General features: G+C 37.5%; 2 protein-coding genes across 3 annotated transcripts in view; both read left to right on the top strand.

Moving 5' to 3' along the window:
- Positions 1 to 10,152, top strand: part of KNL1 (kinetochore scaffold 1) — a 31,985-nt gene extending 21,833 nt beyond the window's left edge. The window contains exons 18-26 of the mRNA XM_032213554.1: positions 1,076 to 1,159; positions 2,667 to 2,706; positions 2,801 to 2,902; positions 4,998 to 5,098; positions 5,521 to 5,589; positions 6,027 to 6,136; positions 6,983 to 7,101; positions 9,111 to 9,233; positions 9,357 to 10,152. Of these exons, the coding sequence (XP_032069445.1) occupies positions 1,076 to 1,159; positions 2,667 to 2,706; positions 2,801 to 2,902; positions 4,998 to 5,098; positions 5,521 to 5,589; positions 6,027 to 6,136; positions 6,983 to 7,101; positions 9,111 to 9,233; positions 9,357 to 9,495 (887 nt within the window). The 3' untranslated portion in view covers positions 9,496 to 10,152. The remainder of the gene's footprint in view (positions 1 to 1,075; positions 1,160 to 2,666; positions 2,707 to 2,800; positions 2,903 to 4,997; positions 5,099 to 5,520; positions 5,590 to 6,026; positions 6,137 to 6,982; positions 7,102 to 9,110; positions 9,234 to 9,356) is intronic.
- Positions 10,153 to 11,602: 1,450 nt separating this feature from the next.
- On the top strand, positions 11,603 to 22,371 carry RAD51 (RAD51 recombinase). Of its 2 annotated transcripts, none has more exons than XM_032238107.1 (10): positions 11,603 to 11,895; positions 12,160 to 12,267; positions 13,102 to 13,239; positions 13,749 to 13,866; positions 14,518 to 14,609; positions 15,678 to 15,772; positions 15,876 to 15,989; positions 17,237 to 17,366; positions 17,926 to 18,047; positions 21,899 to 22,371. In XM_032238107.1, the coding sequence occupies exons 2-10, from the start codon at positions 12,181 to 12,183 to the stop codon at positions 22,020 to 22,022; spliced, it is 1,020 nt and encodes a 339-aa protein (XP_032093998.1). In that variant the 5' UTR covers positions 11,603 to 11,895; positions 12,160 to 12,180; the 3' UTR covers positions 22,023 to 22,371. The 2 variants fall into 2 exon arrangements, with proteins under 2 accessions (XP_032093998.1, XP_032094006.1); XM_032238115.1 differs by having other exon boundaries at positions 11,603 to 11,900.
- Positions 22,372 to 25,487: the final 3,116 nt, after the last annotated feature.

Raw genomic sequence — 25,487 nt, 5'->3', positions numbered from 1 at the left:
ATATTCTAATTTTTCGAGTTTCAGCTGTATACCGTATTTTCACCCATATAACCCGCCCACGCAAATAACCCGCCCACGCAAATAACCTGCAGGTTTTCAAGATCGTGTAAAATGTTTCCCGTATACCCCGCCCACTTATATAACCCGCAACGAGTAAGCCATCGGCAAACATTACATTAGCGCTATTCCATCGGACCTACCCATTAAAACCAATCGGAGGAGAAAGCCTGGGCGAGCTAGGGAGGGGTTGGAGGAACTCAACTCAAGGGAGAGATCTTGAAATTCAATAGGAAAAAAAAATGCTTGGGTTTCGGGACGCCTTCGTGAAAACCCCGCCCCTGGCTATGGGCGAAGCGACCAGGAAGAAGCAGGAGGTGAGAGGAAGCCCGGATTCTGCAGCTCCTCGCCTTCTCTGGGCTTGGAAGTCCGGCAGGAAGGGAAGGGGAGGAGGCGGCGGCGCAGCTGTGGCTCCGTTTTCACACACACACACCCTCCCTTCTTCTGCTTTGCTCTGTGAAAGGGCTTCACTGCCGAAGCATTTTGGTTTTAAAAAAAAAAAAAAAACAACACCGTCCCTTTCTCTCTCCAGTTAACAGGGCCAACCCAAGTGGTGCATTTTATCTGGGGGACGACACACACACAAACACACGACACGTGCGGCAGGAGGAGCGGCGTCCTCCGCGCTCTCGGCTGCCACAAACACCAGGAAAAGGGAGAAAAGGAGCCCGAGCCGCCGAGCCAGCCCACTGCCGCGAGGAAAGTGGTGGTCCCAAGCTCTCCCTTTAGTTAATCTGTGTAAAATATTTTACGTATACCCCGCCCACTTTTATACCCCGCAGGGGGCGCTGTGCATGTAAAAAACGCATATAACCCGCGGGTTATATGGGTGAAAATACGGTACTTACCAGAAGCATTTTAGCATTTTTGTTTAGTTATTAAACTACTCAATTTCTGGGGTATAAATTTCAAAATTGGAAGCATATTAATTTACAAAATGCATTTTGTACTAAACTATTTGATAATGTATGTTATAGTTTTGGATACATGGCTTTGTTAAACATTATCTGATTTTTAGAAACTGCTACTTTGAATGATTCTGAGTTGGTTGCCAATGATGCCACGACGGAACTTGAAACCAAAGTAAAACATATAGAGAGAGGTAAGTAGGCTTTTTTAGTTAAGTGAGATAAAAGATTCAGAGTTAATTTTCAATACATGAGGGTGACATTTATAATAGTGTTCTTTTACAAAAATATTTCAGGCGAACAAGAAAATTGGGGTCCATTACTGCTTAAAAATAAAGATTATATTATCCTAATAGTATTCCTCCTGTGTAATTATATGGCTTTTATAATTTCTTAACATAGAAGTATTTTAGATAGACTTATTATTTTTGCTGTTTTAATCTAGCCTACATAAGGTGGGAGTGTAAATCATTCAGAATCACTTGATTATTGGAATCATATAAACCTGATAAAATAAATTGTGATGACAATCCTACATAAAGTTTATATAAGGAATATTTGAAGTACATGAAACCTACTGATACCTGTTTGCTAGCAGAGTATTCATTGTTACCCAAGTTTACCTCTCTTACTGCACCAGGGGGATGCTTTAGATAGTTATCTTATGTCACGTTCAATATTGCTTATGCTCTTGAAAACCTGTGGTTGACTTTACCTCCTAATATGTGTACATTTTGGTTACATGCTATGAACTGAATGCTTCGAAGATTATCATAGAGTATTAGAGTAATGTACTCTTTCAGGCTAAAACCTAATGTAATGTTTTCCTGGCATACTAGAAGGGCACTACAAAAGGTGAATGGCTAGGACCAAAATTAAGCTTAAATGAAATTAAATACAGTTAATATGATTATTTTCTATTTAAGAATTAAATTAAAAGTCACAGTTTGGCAAGAACTTTTCAATGACCTTGGAGAGAGAGAGAGAGAGAGAGAGAGAGAGAGAGATTGCATGTATTTCTGTGTGTGTGTGTGTGTGTGTGTGTGTGTAGGATACTTATATCTAAATTATTTCCATGTAATTATTTTCATTCGGCTCTAAATCTCTTGTTCTACAGTTGGTTGCCTTGGGTAATTGGACTAATTTATTTTTGACTTAGCTGCATTGTATTTAAATATAGCAAAATTAAAATTTCCTTTGAAATGTTGCAGCTCTGTTGAGTTTGGATGGTCTATTTCCCATTTGCAAGAACTATCATTTCACATTGTCTTCTGAAGTTAAGTTGTCCTAGCAGATCTTTCAGGATTTGCACCTCCTGTCCACCCTTTAATAATCCCTCAGAATATTTTTTGCAGATGACCAGATAAACTCATACAATATGAAGTAAGGATAGGCAAGCTATTTTACTTACGTTATGTCCCTTGGAGTGGGGAAAGTGAAATAATAATTTTCTTTCCAAGCCTTGGAGCTGCTTAAGATGGGACACTTGTTCTTAGTATTGCACAAACTTGGCAGGCATGAACACAATTGCATATTGGCATCACCTGCTATTGAGAGATTGGAGAATGGAAATTACAGCTGCAATAATTTTATCTTGAAAGGAAAAATAGAATTATTTGGGACTGGATGTGTTTAATTAGAATAAATAGCTTTATTTATATTCTGTTGCCAGATTTTAAAAGTATTTTTCTTTAATTTTAGAACTAGAAAATTACAAATCCCAAGAAGATAATCTTCAAAGGTAATATTTAACACCAAAATATCCCATATTTGCAACCTATAAAATATGTCGGCTTTCAGTACCACTATTTTATTCACATGTTGCATTTTTGCAGAGAACAATCACATCTTAGTGATAAAAAACAACAGAGAATATCTGAAATCAACCAGCTTCAAAGAGACGTAAGAAGTTGCCAAGAACTTACAGAGAAATATAAGTAAGTAAATTAAAGAGGATTTTTCTTGTAATGCCATTCATCTTCTAGAACTGTCCCAATATAAGGTGTCCCTTTGGGAACTTAACTGTGATCACAGGATGGTCTCAATTGACAGAGAATTGTCTAAAGTTTAATTTGATTATTTCATGACTACTGTTCATTCTCATTGAGGGATAATAACATAATTGCTCTAAAAATCTATTTGATGTTGATAAAATAGTCTAGGAAAATAAAACTCATTAGTTTTCCAATAATAGCTAAAAGACCAAGTTCTCTGTTTCCATATTTATGTGTATACAGGCAACTACCGTGTTTCCCCGAAAATACGACAGGGTCTTATTTTCTTTTTATTTACAAAATATGGCCTTGGGCTTATTATAGGGGAGGACTTATTGTTTTGGGGTTGCCGGGTGGCTAATGCCTTGCGAACTGGCTCCCGAAGAGCCGGGCACAGCCTCAGGGGCGAAGAGCCATGAGGTGACCAAGCTCACGATCAACCGCCCGGCAAATCCCCTTTCCAGCCGCGCCATTCACTGACCTAGAGGGTATCCCTAAGGTGCCAAACCACATGATGCTCTGCCCGCTCCCCAGCTCCCGCAGCTTGGCACATTAGGGATACCCCTTAGGTCAGTGCATGGAGCTCTGCCGGGTTGGAGAAGGGGGTTGCGCGAGCTCATGTTCTGCCCCCAGCAGGCATGCCTCCTAGCCTCAATATGTCCGGGTCCAACTCTCCCTGCAGCAGCCGTTGCCGTGCTCCGAGCATAACGTCTTCTCCAGTTCCAAACTTCCAAACTCAGCTGCCGAATTTTCCAGCAGCGGCCGCTCTAGGAGTGCGCTCTATGTGGGGTGGCCTGCTGAAAGACACTCTGTCTGGAAGATTCTCTTACAGAGTTTTCCAGCAGCCAGCCCACAACCATAGAGGGCATTCTTAGAGTGGCCACTGCTGGAAGACTCGGCAGCCAAGTTTGGGAGTTTGGAACTGGAGAAGACATTATGCTCGGAGCGCAGTGGCGGTGGCGGCTGCTACAGGGAAAGTTGAGCAACTCCCCCCTCCAGCCAGGCAGAACGCCACTCCCCAACCTAGCGGTATCCCGAAGGCAGCAAGCAATGTGAGCGCCTTTCTCTCCCCCCCCCTCTGGCTCCTGCAGCTTTGTGTCTTCAGGATACCGCTATGTGGGTGAACGGTGCTCTGCCTGGCCGGAGGTGGGGGGGATTGTCCATGGGGTTTATTTTTTGGGGGGATTATATTTTTGCCCACATGAAAAATGTGGCAAGGCTTTAGTTTCAGGACAGGTTGTATTTTCAGGGAAACACGGTATATGCCCCAACACTGGAAGTCTTTAAGAAGATGTTGGATAGCTGTTTGTCTGAAATGGTATAGGGTTTCCTGCCTAGGCAGGGGGGTTGGACTAGAAGACCTCCAAGGTCACTTCTAACTCTGCTATTGTATTGTATTGTAAGTCTCTGCATGGTTTTGAAGTTAACTGACAGTTTATTTTATGTTATTTTTATTTTATTTGTACCCCACTTTTATTATTTTCTACAAATAACAAAAGGCAGCAAACATATTCAAGATACTTTCCTCTTCCTCTTTTCCCCACAACAACAATCCTGCAAGGTGGTTTGAGCTGAGAGGCCCAAGGTCACTTAGGTAGCTTTCATAACAAAGGTGGGCCTTCAACTCATCGTCCCTCACTTTCTAACCTGGGTCTTAACCACTAGACCAATCTAATTGATTTAATCTTACAGTTAAAGAGACACTGATGTTCCTAATCTGTGAAAGTCCGAGTTTCTTTTGGAGGTTCTGCACAAGACTTTGACTAAAGAATTCTGCTTCCTTCCTGGAATGAAGGTTCCTCTTCCATTTGGAACCTATATTTTTTACTTTTTTTCTCCCTAAGAAAAAAAAAGTATTTTAAAGAAAGACATACAGAACTGATTAATATTAGTAGCACTAACAGCCTAGTGTAGAAACACTTCTCTTTCCAAAAGTGGAAAGAGCATTAATAGCAAACATTAATGTTTGTGCGTATCTTGTCTTTCTAATATTTTCTCTTTAATTAATCTGTGATTGTGTAATGTTTTCTTCTTGCAGTTTCTCTGAGTGGGTAATAAAGGAATGGAATGATCAACAGGCAGTATTTACTTTCCTTTATGATTCTATTGAGCTCACTGTGGGATTTAAAAGGCCCTTAGGTAAGCTGCAAAATAGCAGGAACTCTTACCTGCCTTCTATGGCACTTCTATAAAAACTGTTTAAAATTATTTGAATTTAACTATTCATTGTGGCTATAGTGTACCACTATTTTGTGAAATTGTGTTTTGTATTGTAATGGAACTTTTTGCACTAGAAGGATAGATTGTAAATACTGAATGAACAGAGGGTATCTAAACTGGACAGCTTTAGGGTAGATGCTGACATAACAAGTTACTTCTCCATATAAATATTCCTCAATATTGGAAATATGTATAGGAGGTTATCCAGCTTATTCAGAAGTAAACAAATCTGATTCACACATTACCCTAAGTCATACTATTTGTAATACAAACTATACATTACTAGAAATGGAGTAACCCATTTTGAAGATGTGCTTCACACTGTGTGTGTTTTTTTGTAGATGATGCTACTTTCCAAAACAAGTTCTACTGGGAGATTGTTAGTCTGAATTTTGAAACATTGTTGGATGGTAAGATTGCAATATTTTATTATCTTAAGGAATACCCAGAGCTTCATGAGAAACGTATTGGTGAAATGGAAGAAACAAGGCAAAACAAGCTGATATCAGGCTCCTTTGCTTTCTAATTTTAATTTCTTCTGCAATATATTCTTTGCATTAGAAAAATAACAGTCAAAGCTGTGGGGAAATGGAAGATTTTACAAGTAACTGCATAGGTCCTTGGCAAAATTATACAAAGGAGACATGTGCATAGAGTATTAATGATTAAAACATGATTTGTTATTTTATTCAGTTGTTACAGTATATGCCACCAGGAGTCACTTTGTGTGAAATGGGCAGCTATATACCGTAAATGTGATTAATAAATAAATAAAATAACATGAAGAGATTTAAATAGAAATATAATTTTTGATTTTTTTTTTACTTTTACTTGGTGTTTTTTCCAGAAACAAAAGCTGAGCCTACGGCAAAACTAGTGCATAAGCTTATCTTTCAGTTTATTGACAGTCAAAATTCATGGCAAAACAAATGCTCAACAGTGTATCAACTTTCTCAGGTAAGGAACTAATTATAAGGAAGTCTAGAATTTGTACACTAATGTAGAATAAAGTAGGCATGACAGTAAAGCTCTTAAAACTGTCCTCAAATTCATTATTTTACTGGTTCATGATGCTTATGAGATGAACAAATAAATTTATAGTGAAGCTTATACATTCGGGGGGGGGGAATCTGGATAATACTCTAATGGGTAACTATGGGTTAGACACTAGAGTATTATTTTTGTCTTAGTAGCAGTAACACTTAGCTGACTGATTGCTTTTATTTAAGTAATGCATTTTTTCTTATTGTCTGCTTTATTGTTCTACATGCTGCCTTTAGTGTGCATTTAGTATGGAACAGAGGTCCCCAACCTTTCCGGCTCTGTGAACCTGCAGCGGTGGTGGTTGTGGGGATGGTTTCATGCACATGCCTGCCGCTTTACACAAATGGAATCTGCCGTTTCCACAGCTCACTTTCCAACAGGCCACTGACTGCTATTGGGCTACGGACTGGGGGTTTGCAACCCCCGGTATAGAAAAGCCATACCTTTCTCTGCGATATATTAAGCCATATATTACTTACAATGGGTTGGTTCGAGCCACTTGTTTTGCCAAGAGACAACTGCTGTCAGGAGAATTGAAAAAGGATAAGTTAGGAGGGAGGGAGGGTTAGCCAATTATAGGCCTGTTAGTTGAGAAGCGAAATGTCTTCAAAGAAAAAACAAAGTCCAGCTGCCTCTTGAAAAAGCACCTTTGGGACAACCATGACCTGGATGACTAAGACTCTCCATAGACATATTTTCTAAAAAATCTATGTGTGTATTAGGATGTCAAGATTACTTTTATTTTAATTGTTCAACCAGATACTGCATGATCTGTCTCTCGTGGTGAACCGTTGTAAACTTCTGGAAGAAGAGATAGAATTTCTGAACAAATGGGGTGGAAAATTTTACTTGCTGAAAACTGAAGTGAAAGACACAAAGTAAGTGCTTGTCTAATATACTTCTGTTTATAAGCAGACAAATAATTGGAAAAAAAAACCCTCTGCCCAGTTTGTAAATACATGTTATAATTCAGCCAAATTTACTCCATAGTTTTATGCTTAACTGACAACACTGGTGCATTTTAGAACAAGAGGCAGATTGGAAGTGATTAAAGACCCAGGCTGGAAACAAAGAGGCAATGAGTTCTAGTTCCTGCCTTAGGCACAAAGTGAGCCGGGTAAAAATCAGTCACTATCCCTCAGCCTAGTACAAAGTCAATGACAAATCATTTTTGAAATTGCAGCCTAGAAAACTGGATGGATTTGTCCAGGCAATTGTCAGGAGTCATAATCCATTTTGTTGAAGGTAGAAAAAAAAAGTTAAACATTTTTTGGTAAATAGAATTTCAAGGGGCATAATAAGGAACAAAAATGCACATTTATCCAATGTAGTATAAACTTTAAAAAATTCATAAAAACGCAGTAAAATAAAAGAACAGAGAAATATTCAAATAGTGGATTCCAGAACCAGATTAAAATAAATAGTAAACAAAATAAAAGCTAAAAAGAGTTATGAACATAAAATTGGACAGGCAACTTAAAAACAAACACATCCAACAGGCAGATCTGGCAGAGAGTTGAAAGAATACTTACACAATTTATGTATGTGGGCTTACTGTGAGAAAAACATCTAATAAGGGTTTTTGTTAACAGTTTAGATTTAAGATTTAATAAATTTGTATGCCGCCCAATCCTGAAGGACTCCGGGTGGCTTACATAAAAACAATTTAAAAATATTAAAAGAATTCAAAATACAAAGACAAAGCAGTTAAAAGGAACACAACATACACTCAATCTCGGTGGGGCTGGAGCACAATCAAGGATCAACAGCCCCAGGCCTGCCGGAACAGCCAGGTCTTAGTGGACTTCCGGAAGGCCGAGAGAGTGGGGAGTTTTAGTTATTTATGATGATGATAATTTGTATACCACCTCTCATTGAATTTTTATAGATGGATGTAATGAGATGCAACAATAAAAACACAATTAAAACAATAACATATCAGAATATCTACAAGGTATATTTATTAAGGAACTTTATTAAGTTTCTGATCATTTATGGCTTTATAATTTCATATTATTTAAAATGTCTCCAGAAATAAAGTGGAAGCAAACAAAGATTCCTAAGTATTAGCAATTAAAGTTGTTTTTTTAAAAAAAAAAAAAAAAACATTAATAGACCATTGGCCATATCTGAAATTTCCAAACATGTTTCAAGAGTAGCCTATTTATAACACATTATTATATATCAATGAATCCAGGATGTTATTAAATCATGGTAAGTAGACATGTCATTCATGTCATTCTCCTAGAAGGCATAGCTGATACACCATCTGAAACTTGGCCATTTGAATATTCAGTAAAAAACAAGGTAAAGTAGTCTGTGAGAGAGAACAAGCTGAATATGTTTATGATTGTCTACATCAGACCTGGACATTTTAAAGCCCATATCCAGCATGTCCCTGTCCGGCCCATAGCGGGGATGGCAGCAGAGTGGGCAGTAGTGGCTTTCCACAACAGTCCCAGTTTCTCATGTGGCCTCTTGGGGAAATTAATTGGCCACCTCTGATTTACATGATGAAGTTACTGCAAATAGGCCGAATTCACCTTTATTTATCATTTACCAAATTATTAATTTAGATCCAGTTCAGATTATCTCTCTATATCATTTAGTTTATCATTTAGTATATCATTTAGTTTAGGTCAAAGATAAAGTTATCCATCCATGTTCATTATTTTTCATTCTAAATCTGATTTCTTCTCCAGTGCACTGCGAGGAGAGTCCAATAGTGGGTTAACACAGCCTATCTGCCCTTGGACTGAGTGATGTTTTTCTGTTGACCACGCCTCCCTTTGCCTCTGCTTTCTCCCAATTATTTCATATGAATGGCATTTTGCTTGGTTAGTAAAATACATAATTATTAACTTTATGTATTTTTTTTCATATGTAGTGTCAGCCTTTTGTTCTCCAGTTCTACACCTCTTGCAAAGTTTGAAGTTGAACTCTCTTTATCTGCCAATTATCCAACATCTCCAATAGATTTCACTATCCCAAAATGCATAGGAAATCTTGGGTGAGTAAAACCAAGATGAATGTCTCTGGGTAATGATATATACATGATATATTCATTTCTGTGAAAAAGTTTATCAGAAACATTGTCTTAATTAGTTTATATATATATTTTTTCTGTTCTCAGCCATGAGGAAATTTCTGTGATTTTGTCCAACGTTCCAGTGGGAGCCAACTATTTGAAGAGAATGGTCAATCAGATTAGTTGTAATCTACTCCAATATACTTCAACAATTCCGAAAAATAAAACAGCAAGTGTCCAATAGTTTGCTGTTCTTTGGGGGGGAAATTATTTCAACTATCAAGCATGCAGTACTAGAGTGATTACATCTTTGTTTAAACTATAGAAAAGTTAGTTAGTCTGTCTTCTACAAACTATAGTGAAAAACTGTAATGTGGTTCCTCTGTTGTTGTTTTTCTAGTATTTTATCTTGTATTTGTATTTTTCCAGTAGTGCTTTGCGCTGCCTTTTATTTCTGAGAGACTATTTTATAACAGAATATATTGCATTTGATGTAATTTCAAAACATATACTGCAGGAAAGGAATGCTAAGATGAGTAAGAGGAGCTTTTGAGTCCTATCTATGACACTTAAGTAATTGAATATTGGATATAGAATACTGGATCAATCAATTAATTTTTTAGAAATCATAGGATGTATTAAATTTTTATTCCATTATATTGACGGAGGAAAGTCTTCAGTTTCAGTGAAGGCAACAGACATTATTATTAACATGCATCTTTGTGAAGGCTCATCTTGTAGATGTAATATTAACATTCTTGCAACAAAATTTCTAGGATATTTCTCCCTTGTATAATATTTTGTTTATATGTAAAATATTGCATATTTAAATGCTTTGTGATATTGGAGTGTTTTTTAATGTTCGTATTTTGTCAAAAAGTGTAATAAAGTTTACAACAGTACTTGTACCATCTTGGTAGTGATTTAGAAATGAAAAAAACACTGCCAAAACTTAATTGATTTACTTGTGTTAATTTTTTAATTTTACAATATTTTTTATTTTAATAAAATAAAATATTTTACGTATTTTATTCTTATTATTTTTAAAAACTATTCCCTCTAAAATGTGTGAATCACATTTTGTTATATGTTTAGAACAGGGGTCTCCAAACTTGGCAACTTTAAGACTTGTGGACTTCAACTCCCAGAATTTCACAAGAACAGGTTTATTCAGCGAACTCCTGTGGGGGTCAGACAGGACATAAGAGTAAAATAGAGTGTCAATTTGATCTAGGATTTAAGGCAGGGGGCTAGAAACCAGGAGACTGAGTTCCAGTCCCACTTGAGATATGAAAACAGCTGGGTGACTTTGGGCCAGTCATTCTCAGGCCAGCCCACCTCACAGGGTGGTTGCTGTGCAGAAAAATAGTAGGAAGAAATGTTGTGTATGTTGTCTACCTTGAATTACATATAAAGTAATAAAGGCGAGATAAAAACCTTTTAAAAAGTGATCTAAGTGTTGAAAGAAATGTCCTTCTGGGTTCAGCTCCAAGTGGGGAAAAAGACACTGGAGACATGGAGGCTGCTTGGAAAGATGGTTTATTGCTGGACAGGACCACGTGGTTTGAGTTCTGAACAGAAAAGGTGATCACATGCTTCAATGTTGGTGGAGAAAAGAGAAGGGCTGAGTCCCTGGTTTTTTCCCACTCTGGCCTTTGATCTTGAGCTTGTATTCTGATTGGTTGTCAGACTCTCATGGGGTCATGCAGGGGCAACTCTAGGCTGTGTTTTGAATCCCAAGTTTGATTGAGTTTCCAGATGCCTTCTGAGTTTCTCTGGAAGGCTAATCCTTTATTATGTAAAGTACACTAGCTCAGGCCCCAATGACTCATTGACAAAGGTGGGTGGGGTGGGCAGAAAGCTGCAGGGAGCTACTTTGTCTTTAAAAACATGTTTCTCCCTTTCTGATCCAGGGAAATATGTTCTGCCTTTTCAGTATTTCCCAGGATATTTCATTTTTCTAGGAGAGGGCTGGGTGCTAACTTTGTACAATACATCGCGTATTACTCTGCTTAATTTTCCCATACATATTTTAAAAGTTTCAGGAAGTTGCACCCATGCAGATACAAGATGCAAACACGAATAACCCCAAAGAGAAAAGGCTCGGGTTGAAGTTGCCATTTTGAAAATTATGGCGCTCTAGATAACCGATCTAGACATCACGAATATAAGGAGAGAATCTCAATCAAAGTAAACGACAAAATTGTTAAAACACACACTCCGCCAGATCAAACACTTCCCTTCCCTTCGGCCAAGCCCGTTAGAAAATGCGCATGCGCATTTTAACTTGTCTTTGGTCTAGCACGCGTCTGTACGCCTGCGCGTCGATCATGTGACCCGTGGCGGGTTAATCTGAACCGGGAGGTGGAAGAAGCAAACTAGCCTAAGCGGGTCGGCCTCGGAGGGGCCCGAAGGATCCCGGCTGCGCCAGGCCTTCTAGCGGCCTAGCGGCGGCTCGATTCACGACTCCACCGAAAGACCCAGTTTCGTTCAGTTTCCACACGGAAGGCGGCTGTTGGAAGCAAGAGGCCGTCGGGAATCGCCCCTCTCTGTCTCCCTTTGGGCCTCTCTCGCGCGCGGTGTTGGCGGAAGAGAATTGGGAAGAGAAAGGCGTTGCGATTTGTAAACCGTGGTCTTAGTTCCGGTGAGGTGAATAAAACGAGGGCTATTAATAGTAATGATTTTTTAAAAAATATTAATCTCACTTTTACTCCTGTTTAATGACAATTACTGCAGTATGGCAAGAAATGCATAACATGTCCAGCGTTTGTATTTGTGGGTTGTCTTCGGTTACATTTCAGTGAAACGTATGAAAACAGGAGGATATTATTTACCGTATGACTATAAAATTAAAGGGCAATTTTAAAAAGCTATTTGTCCAAACTGCATTTGTTTTCTCTCTCGATAGGAATTTCGGATACTTTGTGCCATGGCTATGCAAATGCAATGCGATGAGAGCATAAATATCTCAACGGAGGAGGAAAGCTTCGGTCCTCAGCCTATTTCTCGTTTAGAAGTATGTATTACTAACATGTATTACTGTAAAATTCTGTTGGGAGTCATATCTTCAGTCCCATCTTACATTCTTTATTGATAGTTTTCCAGTTTACTGTTTTAGTGCAAGTTTCAATGAAACCATTCTAACTTTTACATTCTTTTGATGGAATAAAGCTCCCTATCACCAGTGCTGATATTATAAAATATTTTACTTGACAACCGGCGATTTGTTTCTTTTTTTTATGCAATCTTTGAAAGAAGTTGAGAAAAGGAGGACAAATTGTTATCCAAATCATTATAATTTTCAAATCTTAGTGTTATTGAAATAACTTATTTTTAATAATGAATTTTTATTTTAATAATAGTTTTGTACCTTTGTAATGACTGTTTTTATATATTGCTTTTATTGATTATTGTAAACTGCCCAGAGTTGCTTCTGTGAAATGGGAGGCCATGTAAATGTGATAGATAAATCTTAAATGTGTTTTTGTTACTTATTGCTTATGCACAAAAAGGAAGACAATGTTAGGTATTGATTCATTATGTAAAATATATTTTCAAAAAACATTAAGAAAATATTTTTTACTAAAAACTTTACTTGCTGAAGAATTTAAAGCTGTGTTTTTGTTTATTTAAATTAATGGAAATGATAGAAATGTACAAAGCTGATTATAAATGTCAGCTGCTATCTTTGCAGACTGCAGGATCAGATCTCACATAGTTCAATAGAGCTCACTCTTACATTAGAATATTAGGTTTTGTAACCTATTACATTTGGATCATTATGTCTGACATGTATAGACATGTATTTCTACATTAAACATGTTATATAACAATATATTTGTTTCTATAGCAATGTGGAATAAATGCAAATGATGTGAAGAAATTGGAAGAAGCTGGTTTTCACACCGTTGAAGCTGTTGCCTATGCACCAAAGAAGGAATTGCTCAATATTAAAGGCATCAGTGAAGCTAAAGCAGATAAAATTCTGGTAATCATGCTTAGCTTAAAAATGTTCAGAAAATATGTACATCTGCAATACTGAGTATTATTTGTATTATCTTATTGACTGATTGATTTGACTTATATGGGTCTCTACTTCATATAATGATTCTTGGTGGCGTATAACAATTCATAAAATAGAAATGACCTTCTCCACATGAAATAAGACTGAACATCCTCTCAACTCAATTCCATCCTAGCCTAATGCAGTTTTCCACAGCGCTCTAAAAGACTAAAAGGATAGGGATCCCTCAAATCTCAGGTGGGAGGCTATTCCAAAGGGCCATCAAGAAAGAGCATCTCCAAGACCACATTAGGTAACAATATTTACGAGAGAGAACCTGGAGCGTGCCCACTCTATCATATACATTTTGCAAGTGGTTGCTTGTAATTTTTAAATGATTATAGGAAAAACGTGAGAGTTTTAACCCAAGAATACAAATGAAATAAGCGAGTTGTAAAATAAAACCAACCTTTTGGTTTCACTGTCATTTGCAGGCTGAAGCAGCAAAGTTGGTTCCAATGGGATTCACTACAGCTACAGAGTTTCACCAAAGACGCTCAGAGATTATTCAAATTACCACTGGATCCAAAGAACTTGATAAGCTTCTTCAAGGTACAATGTTTGATTTATAAATTGGTCCTGAAGTCATTATCACATGTTATAAATCAAAAGTAGATAACATAAATATACAGGATGGTTTTGGATTGCTTCTAGCATTCATATAGGAAAGAGCATATTTTGAGATCCCATAAATCTTGAATTTCATATTTATATTACATTGCTGTGCAGACTTAATACAGTGAAGTTTGCTTCTGAAAAAATAGTAGGAGACCATTGCTAAAAAAAAAAAGTACAGATTGTTTCCCCAGCTAAAGTCCTCATACTTTAATTTCTCCTAAAGGAGTTTCTACAAAAATAATCTCTTTCAACAAAGTAATAACAGCATCCTGATAAGGTCATATGAAAAACGTCTAGTTGAATAATATTAAATAGTTTTCATAAATCAAAAAAATTGTTGTACAGTATGGCTGATTTACATAATAATGTCCACTCTCTGAATTCTGTTCATTATGTGTCTTGTAATTGAAACAAGTATTTGAGTTTCAAAAGTAAATTTGTTCAATATGGGATATATTTGCAGAAATAAGAAAGATTTTCAGATCTCTTAGGTTTGAACTTAAATATGTGATACACAAATCTCATGAGCATATTTATATGTCTACAGTTATTGTGATATGCCTGAAATTTGTACTTCTTATCCAGGTGGAATAGAAACTGGGTCAATAACAGAGATGTTTGGGGAATTCCGCACAGGAAAAACTCAGATATGTCACACATTGGCTGTAACCTGTCAAGTAAGCAACGGAGACTCTTCTTTGTGTAATACTGTGCAGAAAAATCTTTAGAATTTGTTTTATTCTATATATTTTAATTACATGGTTCACAGGACTGGGAATATAATGCAGTAAGGTTACAATTCTGTAGTCCTTTTTACCGTGAAGTCTGAATTAGATGTTTGGTTGATGACCCTGATTTGGAAGTCTTGGTTTAACAGGTGGAGAATGCTGCAGTTCTTTAAATATGCCAATCAGGCAGGACATCTTTAGATTAAGCACGAGGACATTCTAAAAGCTGAAAGTTAAATGAGATACTTGATAGCAGATCCAGAAATGAGAATTTGTAGGCTTGATAGACACTCTGAAAATTTAGATTTTTTAAAAAATTTATACTAAAAAAGAAAACTTCTTAATTATTTCTACAACTATAATTTTCAGATAGGCCCTCTTTCTACAACAGCGGATTTATTTGCTATGTCATCATTCAGTTAATGGCCCTTAGAATGAATTTAGTTTTCCTCCATTATCTTTTCCGGTTTTATTGGATGAAATGTGCCCCATAAAATTCATCAACTAAATAAATATTAATTTTATATAAGCTATACATTATTAGATGGTTTACAGATATTTTAGTAGTTTGTTTGTTGTCATTTAATGTTTATCTTAAATTGGCCTCTTTAGTTACCCCTTTCCTCATTTTCCTTTTAAGAAGCCTATTCATAAATTATTTCTTTTAAGAATTACGAACAAAATAATATATTTTGGTTTGTTTGGTTATCAGTTTGTATTTCTAGGTAATAATAAGACAACTCCCCAACAGCCTGATATAATGGATTATAGCCAATGATGTGTGTTCACTGACAGGGCAGATTAATTCTTTTTCATATACATACTTCAGATTGGCCCTAGTAGATTGGAAGATTCTCTGCAGCAAATTTAAATAAGGGATGAGTAACTGGATTGGGAGAGAATCATCTTGCATAACACTGGATATAAAATGTTGTATTGAATATCCATATCATAGAAAGATGCAATTTTGCAATTTAGTTCACTTCTGTAAACTGAATTGGTCTTTTTTTCCCTAAGCTCCCTATTGATCGAGGCGGTGGTGAAGGGAAGGCCATGTACATAGACACAGAAGGCACTTTCCGTCCAGAGCGCTTGCTAGCGGTGGCTGAGAGGTCTGTACTTCTATCTGGAAATTATAGGTGTGGGCAGTATTTAAGTCGCACGCATTTATTTCCACTCCTGTAAAATTGATCTATTTTTGCCTTCTTTCCCCAGATATGGTTTATCTGGGAGTGATGTTCTTGATAATGTGGCTTATGCTCGAGGATTTAATACAGACCATCAAACCCAGCTGCTTTATCAAGCATCTGCTATGATGACAGAATCAAGGTAAAAAAAAAAGTCAAGGAAACAGAGTTTTCTCCTTTAACAAATTAAAATATTTATATGTAAAAGATTCCAATTTAGGATACACATCATTTTATACAAGTTGGAAAGATAATGGCATAAAAACCTTCTTTGGTTCTTTCCCTATAAAAGTTCTTATGATAAAATTGCTTTTCAAAACAAGCTGTGTTTATCACAGGTTTGCCTGCTTCTAGGAGTCTTTGCTAAAGGCAAAACAATATGGATTACAATGGTTCAGTAGAAGTTTTGCTAACAAGTTGCATTCCTTTGGTAAATAAATTGCATACGTTCTATCACTATATGTTGAATTGCATGAAAATGCCTTTTATTATTGTTCCCCCTACGTCATACCATTTTCTGATATTCTAACATATGTGAGGGTATTTTTTAACCGATTAGAACTTTGATTTTTAATAATTTCAAATAGTATCCTGATAAAGTGAATTTGGTGTTGTGATTAAAGGCAGCAGACTAGAAACTGGGAGATGGTTAATTCTAATCCTGCCTTACGCATAAGGTGACCTTGGACCAGTCACTTAGTCTCAACTTTAGCAAGGAGGAGGCAATGAACCATCTGAAATTTTGTCAGGAAAACTGGAGGGACTAATCCAGGCAATGTCCAGAACTCAAAAAACTGTCCCAACGCCCCCCACACATTATCCTGGCAAGAGATGATGGACTGCCATACAGAGGCTGCTTGTCATTATTAGGCATGCCTGCTTTACAGAACTTAAATTTATACCAAGCAGGAAATCAAGATTGTTCTCGCTGCTTCAGTTGTCAGTTGGTTTGGTTTTCATCCTGGTAAGGCTATAAATATTGCTAATGTGACTTTATCTTGCTCAGGAACAGCAGTAGAGGGTGTACAGGTAGTCCTTGAGTTACAACCACAGTTGAGCCCAAAATTTCTGTTGCTAAGCGAAACATGTTAAGTGAATTTTGCTCCCTTTTTCTTGCCACAGTTGTTAAGTGAATCACTGCTATTGTTAAGTTAGTGACACAATTGCTAAGTGCATCTGGCTTCCCCAGTGACTTTGCTTGTCAGATGGTCGTAAAAGGCATGGCCATGACCCTGGGACACTATAACCATTGTAAACATGAATCAGTTGCCAAGCGTCTGAATTTTGATCCTGTAACTGTGTGGCTGCTGCAATGGTTGTTAAGTGATCATAAGTCTTTTTCCAGTACTATTGTAACAAGAAAAAATGTTGTTCTGCTCTTTCTTTTAGATATGCATTACTGATAGTGGACAGTGCCACAGCTCTATACCGGACAGACTACTCTGGCCGAGGGGAATTATCAGCCAGGCAGATGCATTTAGCCAGATTCCTGCGCATGTTGCTTCGACTAGCAGATGAGGTAATCATTAGTTCTACCTGCAATACATTGTATAAAGACCCTTGTAGCAAGGTGTAGTGCCGAGCCCCCTGGGGATTTTTCAGTTACTTATTTTGTATTGGGGAAGGGCGGGGCGGGGGAGATCTACACTTTACAGATTAATCCTGACAACGTAATTGCTAGTTACGTTTCATGCCTGCACGCTTGTCCAAGGTGTGCCATGGAGTGAATTAGCTTGCACCATCTGGATAGCGGTGTTCGGATTGTGACATCTGTGGCCTCTTCTGCCTATCAAATTCATGTTCAGGCAGGGCTCCCGTTCTTGCACAGCTACCCTTTCCCACAAAGCAATACCCATTTATCTACTCAACAAAAATGCTTTCAAACTGATGGGTGGGCAGGGCAGGAGTTAGAGGTGAGTGACAGGAACTCACCCTGTCCCACAGTATTACCAGGGCTCAAACCACTGGAGTGTTGACCCTTTCTGGTTGGCAAATCCAGCTTCCTTAAACCACCATGCCTCTTTTTTGCAGTTTATAGTGAAGAAGCTGAAACTGATTGTATGTTTCTTTCGCAACAGTTTGGTGTAGCAGTTGTGATCACAAACCAGGTGGTAGCACAAGTAGATGGAGCTGCAATGTTTGCCGCAGATCCTAAGAAACCTATTGGAGGAAATATTATTGCACATGCTTCAACAACCAGGTAGGATGGCAGATGCTAGTTTTAGTGAACACAGTTTTCATGCTTTCATTTAATTAGAAATTTTGTGAAAATTAGAATGAAGCTTCAATGTGATGTCAGTTTTTTGCAGAAACTTGAACCAGGTCTTGTTTAGGTGATTTGTAGCTTCTATTCTAACTCAAGATAGTTAACATTTCTGAGTGCTTTTTACAAAGAAAAACAGAAAAATACTTTAAATAGAATAAAAAAACAGAACATAAAATATACTCCTTAAGCTATTAAATATCTCTTTAAAAGTCTGCTTATTTTGTAAACCAGGCTGGTTCAAAAAATCCAGGTGTGCATTAGATTTACCTTATAAAAGAAATTCAAGAGTCTGGTGACTACAGTTAAGAGACAAAAATTATGGAGTAGTACATTTTGTTTTGCAAAAAAGATGATGATAAAAAAATGAATTACAACAAATAGAAGATACTGTAGTAGTAGTAGTAGTAGAAAACCTTGAATTTTTGTGCTTCCTATAACTCATTTCCACCACTAGGTGGCCTCAGGTCCACTCTGTCTGTAGACTTCATAGATTTCAGAGGATGTTCGAGAGATGATAGCCTCAAGAATTAGAAGCATATGTTAAGTAGTCATAAAGTTCTAAAAGAACAAAAAGGGTTACAATTGCTTACAATATCAGTGGTTCTCAACCTGTGGGTCGGGACCCCTTTGGGGATCGAACGACCCTTTCACAGGGGTCGCCTAAGACCATCGGAAAACACATATTTTCAATGGTCTTAGGAACCGAGACACCAATTTTATGGTTGGGGGTCACCACAACATGAGGAACTGTATTAAAGGTTCGTGGCATTGGGAAGGTTGAGAACCACTGGCTTACATGATGGAATTGCAGAAGATAGCAATAGCAATAGCAGTAGACTTATATACCGCTTCATAGGCCTTTCAGGCCTCTCTAAGCGGTTTACAGAGAGTCAGCATATTGCCCCCAACAATCTGGGTCCTCATTTTACCCACCTCGGAAGGATGGAAGGCTGAGTCAACCCTGAGCCGGTGAGATTTGAACCGCTGACCTGCTGATCTAGCAGTAGCCTGCAGTGCTGCATTTAACCACTGCGCCACCTTGGCTCTAATTAAAAGTAATCCTGATTATGAATACTATATAAGCAATTGTTATGTAACGTCTTCAAAATGTTCAATTAAATATTTGGAAGTGAATGGAAAGTATCTTATCGGCAAGCTTTGGAGAATACAGTAACTAACTATGTAGAAAAGTATTTTTAGTATGTCAGGGAATTGAGCAGCTAATATGCAACTCTCCCCCGAACCAGTTTTATATAAATAAATATGTTTACATTAAGTAAAGTAGGCAAACAGGAGCATAGTCCAGAAAATCAACACAGCAGGAACATCATCAGGTAAATCACAGAGAGCACACACAGCACATAAGAAAAAGCTGGAAACAAAGAAACACTCCCCCTTTTCACTTACAGCAGCCAGGTTGTCTCATGTAGTGGCCAGCTCTCTTTAACTAATTAGGTATAACTATGTTCTTACTCATTATCCAACCCTTCACTGCTCCAGCTATTAAATTTTAAATATCTTAACATAATGTGAGAACATTTTTTTAAATGCTCTGACAAGAAATAACTGTTTTTCAGCACCTAAAATAGTTGAGAAATTCAACAATAAAATATTGAAGGTGAATTATAAATAAAATGAAAAGGAAATTAATCTGCTCAAGCTTTTTAACAGACTGCGTAGTGGATGCTGGAACTGAATTCACATTATGTAGTGAAGACAATGAAAACATTTTTCCCTTTTTTCAGGGTACAATAAAGCATTTTAACATGTTTCCCTGAACCTGAAGTCTTTTGTCCCAGAGCAAGATGAAATTACACACACACACACACACACCACATACATTTTCTATTAATTGAAATAAATTATTTTATTCATTCCAAATAAGGTTTCCTTTCCAGCTGCATGGAGTCCTGAATAGCAACTTTAGGAGCTGAGATTCACCAACCTTTTTTGACAGATTCCTACATGATTGATTAATGCTGAGAGAAGTTGATATCCGTAGTCTCTGTAGTCAGCATGATTTAAAAGTAGTTACAATTTAAGATAATATCAAATGTTTTTCTTCTATGGAAAACGTTTTAGTCCAAACCCCTCAGCATAAGTCATAGGGAAGTTTGCAAATCAAAGTCAAAATATTCTCGATCGTTTTCCCATTTGTGGAAACCTTCATTAGGGAAGAAATCAGCAGTGGAATTCAGCAGATTCTGACAGGTTCTAGAGAACTAGTAGCAGGAATTTTGAGTAGTTCAGAGAACCGGCAAATACTACCTCTGGCCCCAGAGTGGGGTGGGAATGGAGATTTTGCATTCTTTCCCCCAGGAGTGGGGAGGGAATTGGGATTTTGCAGTCTCCTTCCCCTGGAGTGGGGTGGGAGTGGAGATTTTGCAGTATCCTTCCCCTGCCAAGCCCACCAAGCCATACCCACAGAACCGGTAGTTTAAAAAAAATTGAATTTCACCACTGGAACAAATTGTATGAATGGTAAAAGTCAAAGTTTTATTGATCAAGGACAGGAGAAGCAATTACTATGATTCTTTGGACCCGATTATATTCTATACCGGACTTTCAATTTGTACCTTCTAGAAGTATAAAGCTAAGTTTCAATCTTCAGCTACCAACATAATGAAGAAAATTACCCTACAAATTTATAATGATATATTGTAAAACAGTAGTTGAAAGGGAAAAAAAGTATATTTAATATGAATGTATATTTGTAAGATGCATTAAGTTATTATGTGGACATTATTATGACTTAATAGAATGACTTATTTACCGTAATTGCTTCTTTAGCCCTTTCGGATATTCAAATACACATAGTATTTTGGATAAAATTGTGCTCTGCTGTTGATGTTCTTGACATATCAATGTGCTGTGGGCAATCAGGCCAAATGCAGACTTTCTGTAAGGAACCAACTTAATATTTGACTGATGTCACTGGGACAATACTTAACTGCAGCACTTGTGAGGAGTAAGAGAAAACAGCAAAAAATACAAGAGACTAGTGTTCAGCATTGAATTTTGTTAGGTAAGCTCCCCGTTGGGAGACCGAGTACGTTCAGAGAAGCGTTGTTAGAGTTGTGTTGAACACACAAACCAGCATACAGAGACACTGCAGTTTAAATAGGATTTTACTTTTGTGGAAATAGAGGTATCAGAGTCAATCAAATAGTCCAAGTCATACACGGATAAGACAGTCAGTCATCAGTGTCTTTCAGTTAAGGGATAATCCAAATAACATAGTCCAGTAACATATAATCAGTTCAGTACACAAAGTTAAATAACAGTTGCAAAACGTACAATAGCTCACAGCACTCAGATCAGATCAGCCCAGCATCTAACGAACAGAGAGAGAACTAACAGTCATTCTGGTTCCCTCTTATGGCTGATTGAGGAAAACAACCAATCACATTTTACAGCATGTTTAAAGAAACAGGTATAGCATTTTTACATGATTTATATATTGCCAACCCAACCGTTAGAATTATATTCCTAACAGATTTGGTTATGTAACTGTGTTAACAAAGATAATGAAGTAGGATTTTTTTTCTGTTTGTGACATTAGCCTTTTCCTTTAACTCACTTACCTATTCTATCTGATTGTTTTGTTTGAGTTTTCAGTAGTATATCATGGATGAGGAAAACCTTAAAACACCAATAATTAACTGAATGTTGCCCAGAATATTCTCTGGCTGATATAATGGAATATAAATTGAATAAATGTCTAATGTTTTATTTAATAGTTCATTACTTTTTATTTTAATAACTGCGTTAATTTGTCTGGTTAGGCTTTACTTGAGAAAAGGTCGTGGTGAAACTAGGATATGCAAGATATACGATTCACCTTGCCTCCCTGAAGCAGAAGCCATGTTTGCTATTAATGCTGATGGAATAGGAGATGCTAAAGACTGAAGAATCTGTCTCTTTGGTTTGTTGTGCAAAATTGGGCCAAAGAGGTATTTCTTTCCATATGATCCTGTTGTTCATGAGACTTCTATTACACTATCAGAAGAAACAATCATACATTGTTATTGTGGACAAACTATAGAAGACTCCTGGACTATCTAAAACATACCTGATAACTTACTAAGATCTTGTTGTTTAGTGCAGTAAGATAGTAACAACTCTGAGAAATAACATTTGCAGAATTTATGCAGTTTATGGATATATCAAGTGTGAAATATTCAACACTTTCTGATTTTTATGACTGAAGCCAAAATAAAATGGAAGAAATTTGATCAGTAAAGGAACTATCTAATAAAATTAAAGCAGCAATTGTTGAATGGCTAGCAAGAAATTTTATTAAATTTGTATAGTTTCTTTTTCAAGGACAAACTAAAAGTTGTATTTTTTTACATACACACACTTGCACATCTGTAAATTGAAATATTGCATCAACCAAGAAAAGCTAGCTATTATGCTGTTATAAGCAAAAGTTGTAAACATTTTAAAGATGTGTTATATGCCTTCCACTTGTAAATATTATAATTATAATGATTTAATTAAAGTTAATCATATTATGATTGCAATTGATGATTTGCTATGTTTGTATTTTGATTCTTATATTTTGAGACAAAATGATGAATGAGTAATGTAGGAAATCTCATCTGGGAAAAAAACCAAGATTTTTTTATCTACAGTATTATGCAAATAATATATCTTCCATTTGAATTTTTTACTTCCAGTGATTTCCACAAATGTAATAGCTCCTTACAGGTGAGATAAAGTACAGAGAAAAACTAGAAAACACCCAGAAAAACTAGAGCAGCTCATTTATTCAATTTAGCTACCACCTGAAGCAAACTGGGTCATCTTCATTTACAGTGGTAGCTCGATACTCGCAGTTAATTGGTTTCAGGAGGTATGGCGAGTACGAGTGCCAAACAAACCATGCGACTAACACATGACTTTTGTTTTGCTGTTGGTTGCAAGGCAGCCAACACTACAACTTCTAACTTGTGCACCAAGTACTGAACAAACAATGAGTACCTGGACAAAATGTTCATTTCAAAATTCAAGAATTCAACAACTTCCAGAGTTATCGAGTGCTGAGGTACCACTGTACTTTTTGGGGACGAATTAACTGTGTCAACTTGTGAAGCTTTCCTGGCTTGCTCTCAAGTTGCCATAGGCAGGGGGATTGGACTCACGCCTCGCAGCTGCACCAAGGAATTCATACCTCAGTGAAAACAAGATACAGCCTAGCCAGGAGTCAAGGCCATCTCCATGGAGACTTGTAATGGCTGGAGGGAGTGACCTGTATGACCCATAAAATTGTTTCATTGGGGAATGTAACAGTGAGACACTGGGAGGATGGGGAAACAGGGTCAGAGGCAAGGCGCAAATTGGGTGAAGCCAGACCTTCACCTAGGTAGCACTGACATGGGGTTCCTAATAAACAACTGGATTTATCTAGCTAAATGGCTTGAGACTCTTAATTTTATTAGGGCATTGGTTGGAACCCTGACATCAAGCGAACTCTCCCAAAACTAACCAAAAACAACTGGGATTCCTGAGCCCCGGACTTTCCACTTGCTCTCCGATACCTGGGGTGCATGGAGAGAAACTCAGGCTACCATGGCAGAGGGTGGAATCTCCGAAGGAAGCCTGCCCCTGGCAACCCAGGAGGCAGACCCTACTCCCATCCAGGGACCAGCAACCCAATTGGAACCCAAGTGCAGCCGTCTCTGACCATGGAAACCAAGACGCCCGGGGTGCCCGTCACCGAAGCAGAAAGAGATGAGTATGACACTATTTTCAACAATGTTTAATCCTCACTAGACAAATGCTACTTGCCTTTGTTACCGTATTTTTGTGAGTATAAGATGCACCAAGGTTTATTGGCTATAGAGGGACATGACCTCCCCCAGGGATGGCATGCCTCCCTCTGGCAAGAAAGAGACACCCCCCATAGGTACTTCATGGGACATTATATTCGGAAGATTTTGATGGGGGTCTGGGAAAAAATGAGGAAAAAATATTATCTTAGGGTTCCGTGTTGGTTGGCACCATTAGAGGCCTTAACGCATCCGAGTTTATTTAATTGGACAAGAAACATAACATATAAAGATATCATGACAGAAGAGGGCAACATGAAAACAAAAATGGAATTAGAGCAACAGGGAAGGAATTTGGAATGGTGGGAATATTTACAGGTTAGAAACAGGTTTAAAAGTGATAAGGCACGTTTCGGGATCTACCCAAACCCTCAGGGGCTAGATAAGATTTTGTTTGGTGGAGACAAGAAAATGTTATCGAAGATCTACCAATTTTTGACCTGCCAAGATACTAATGAAGAGATGGACAAAAGCCTTCTAATAGTATGGGAGAGAAACCTAGGTTATGAAATTGAAATGGGCAAATGGTGGGAGCTATGGAGTAAGACCATTAAACTTACAACATCCACTGCATTCAAAGAAAACATATACAAGATGGTTTATAGGTGGCACTTCCCCCCAACGAGGTTAGCCAAGATGTTTCCTGGGTTATCTCCATTGTGTTGGAAATGTGGAAGAAAGGAGGGCACATTCTATCATATTTGGTGGTCCTGTACTGAGGCCACGAAATATTGGAAAAGGATTAAAAAATGGTTAAAAGAGGTTACCGGGGCAAACATTGAATGGAGACCTGAGAACCTGTTACTAAGCATCAAACCAGATAACATAAGCAGTTCAATATGGCACTTGAGCCTGCATATAATTGTGGCTGCAAGAATAACCTATGCACAATCTTGGAAATCCACCACTATACCGTCGGAAGATGCTATAATTAAAAAGATCTACGAATGTGCAGAAATGGACAGAATGACGGGCTGGCTGAGAGACAAAGGAGAAACAGAACATTATCTTAGCTGGAACCTATGGTATATGTGGGCGACTAGGAGAACAGCAGGGACTTAAAATGGGGAAAGTTAACGTAGGTACCGTAATAGATCCCTGAATCTTGCAATGAGAAGATGTGGCTTAGAGACCTAATAATGAGGAAAGAAAGAAAAAATTGGGCTGTGAATGACTGTCACCGTGGGGGGGGGGAGGGGGGTTGTATGTTTAAAACGGCATTTGTATCTGTATGTTTTACTCTATATTGTTATGTATGATTTGTCTTGCTTATGTCGTTGTATTTATGTTGTTGTATTTTTCTTCTTGTTTTTTAAAGGTAATAATGTTTAATAAAAATTATATTTAAAAAAAAAAAAAGATGCACCAAGGTTTTGAAGAGGCAGGTAGGTAGAGAGACAGAAACACACTAGGTAGGTAGGGAGAGTGAGTAGGTAGTTAGGTAGATAAAGGGATAGAGAGAAATACAGTTGGTAGGTAGGGAGAGAGAGTAGGTAGGTAGGTTTCATAAAAACAGGCCCGCATTTTTTTTTTAAAAAAA

The sequence above is a fragment of the Thamnophis elegans genome, chromosome 1 (assembly GCF_009769535.1).
Source record: "Thamnophis elegans isolate rThaEle1 chromosome 1, rThaEle1.pri, whole genome shotgun sequence".
NCBI classification, from domain to species: domain Eukaryota; kingdom Metazoa; phylum Chordata; class Lepidosauria; order Squamata; family Colubridae; genus Thamnophis; species Thamnophis elegans.
This window is presented reverse-complemented; position numbering and strand designations above follow the sequence as displayed.

Bases quoted from the DNA above. Each gene is read 5' to 3' on its own strand.
- RAD51 (XM_032238107.1), top strand. From the start codon at position 12,181: ATGGCTATGCAAATGCAATGCGATGAGAGCATAAATATCTCAACGGAG. The intron at 15,990-17,236 runs GTAAAAAAAAAA...TCTTTCTTTTAG, and splicing joins GCTATGATGACAGAATCAAG to ATATGCATTACTGATAGTGG. The intron at 18,048-21,898 runs GTAGGATGGCAG...TTGTCTGGTTAG, and splicing joins GCACATGCTTCAACAACCAG to GCTTTACTTGAGAAAAGGTC.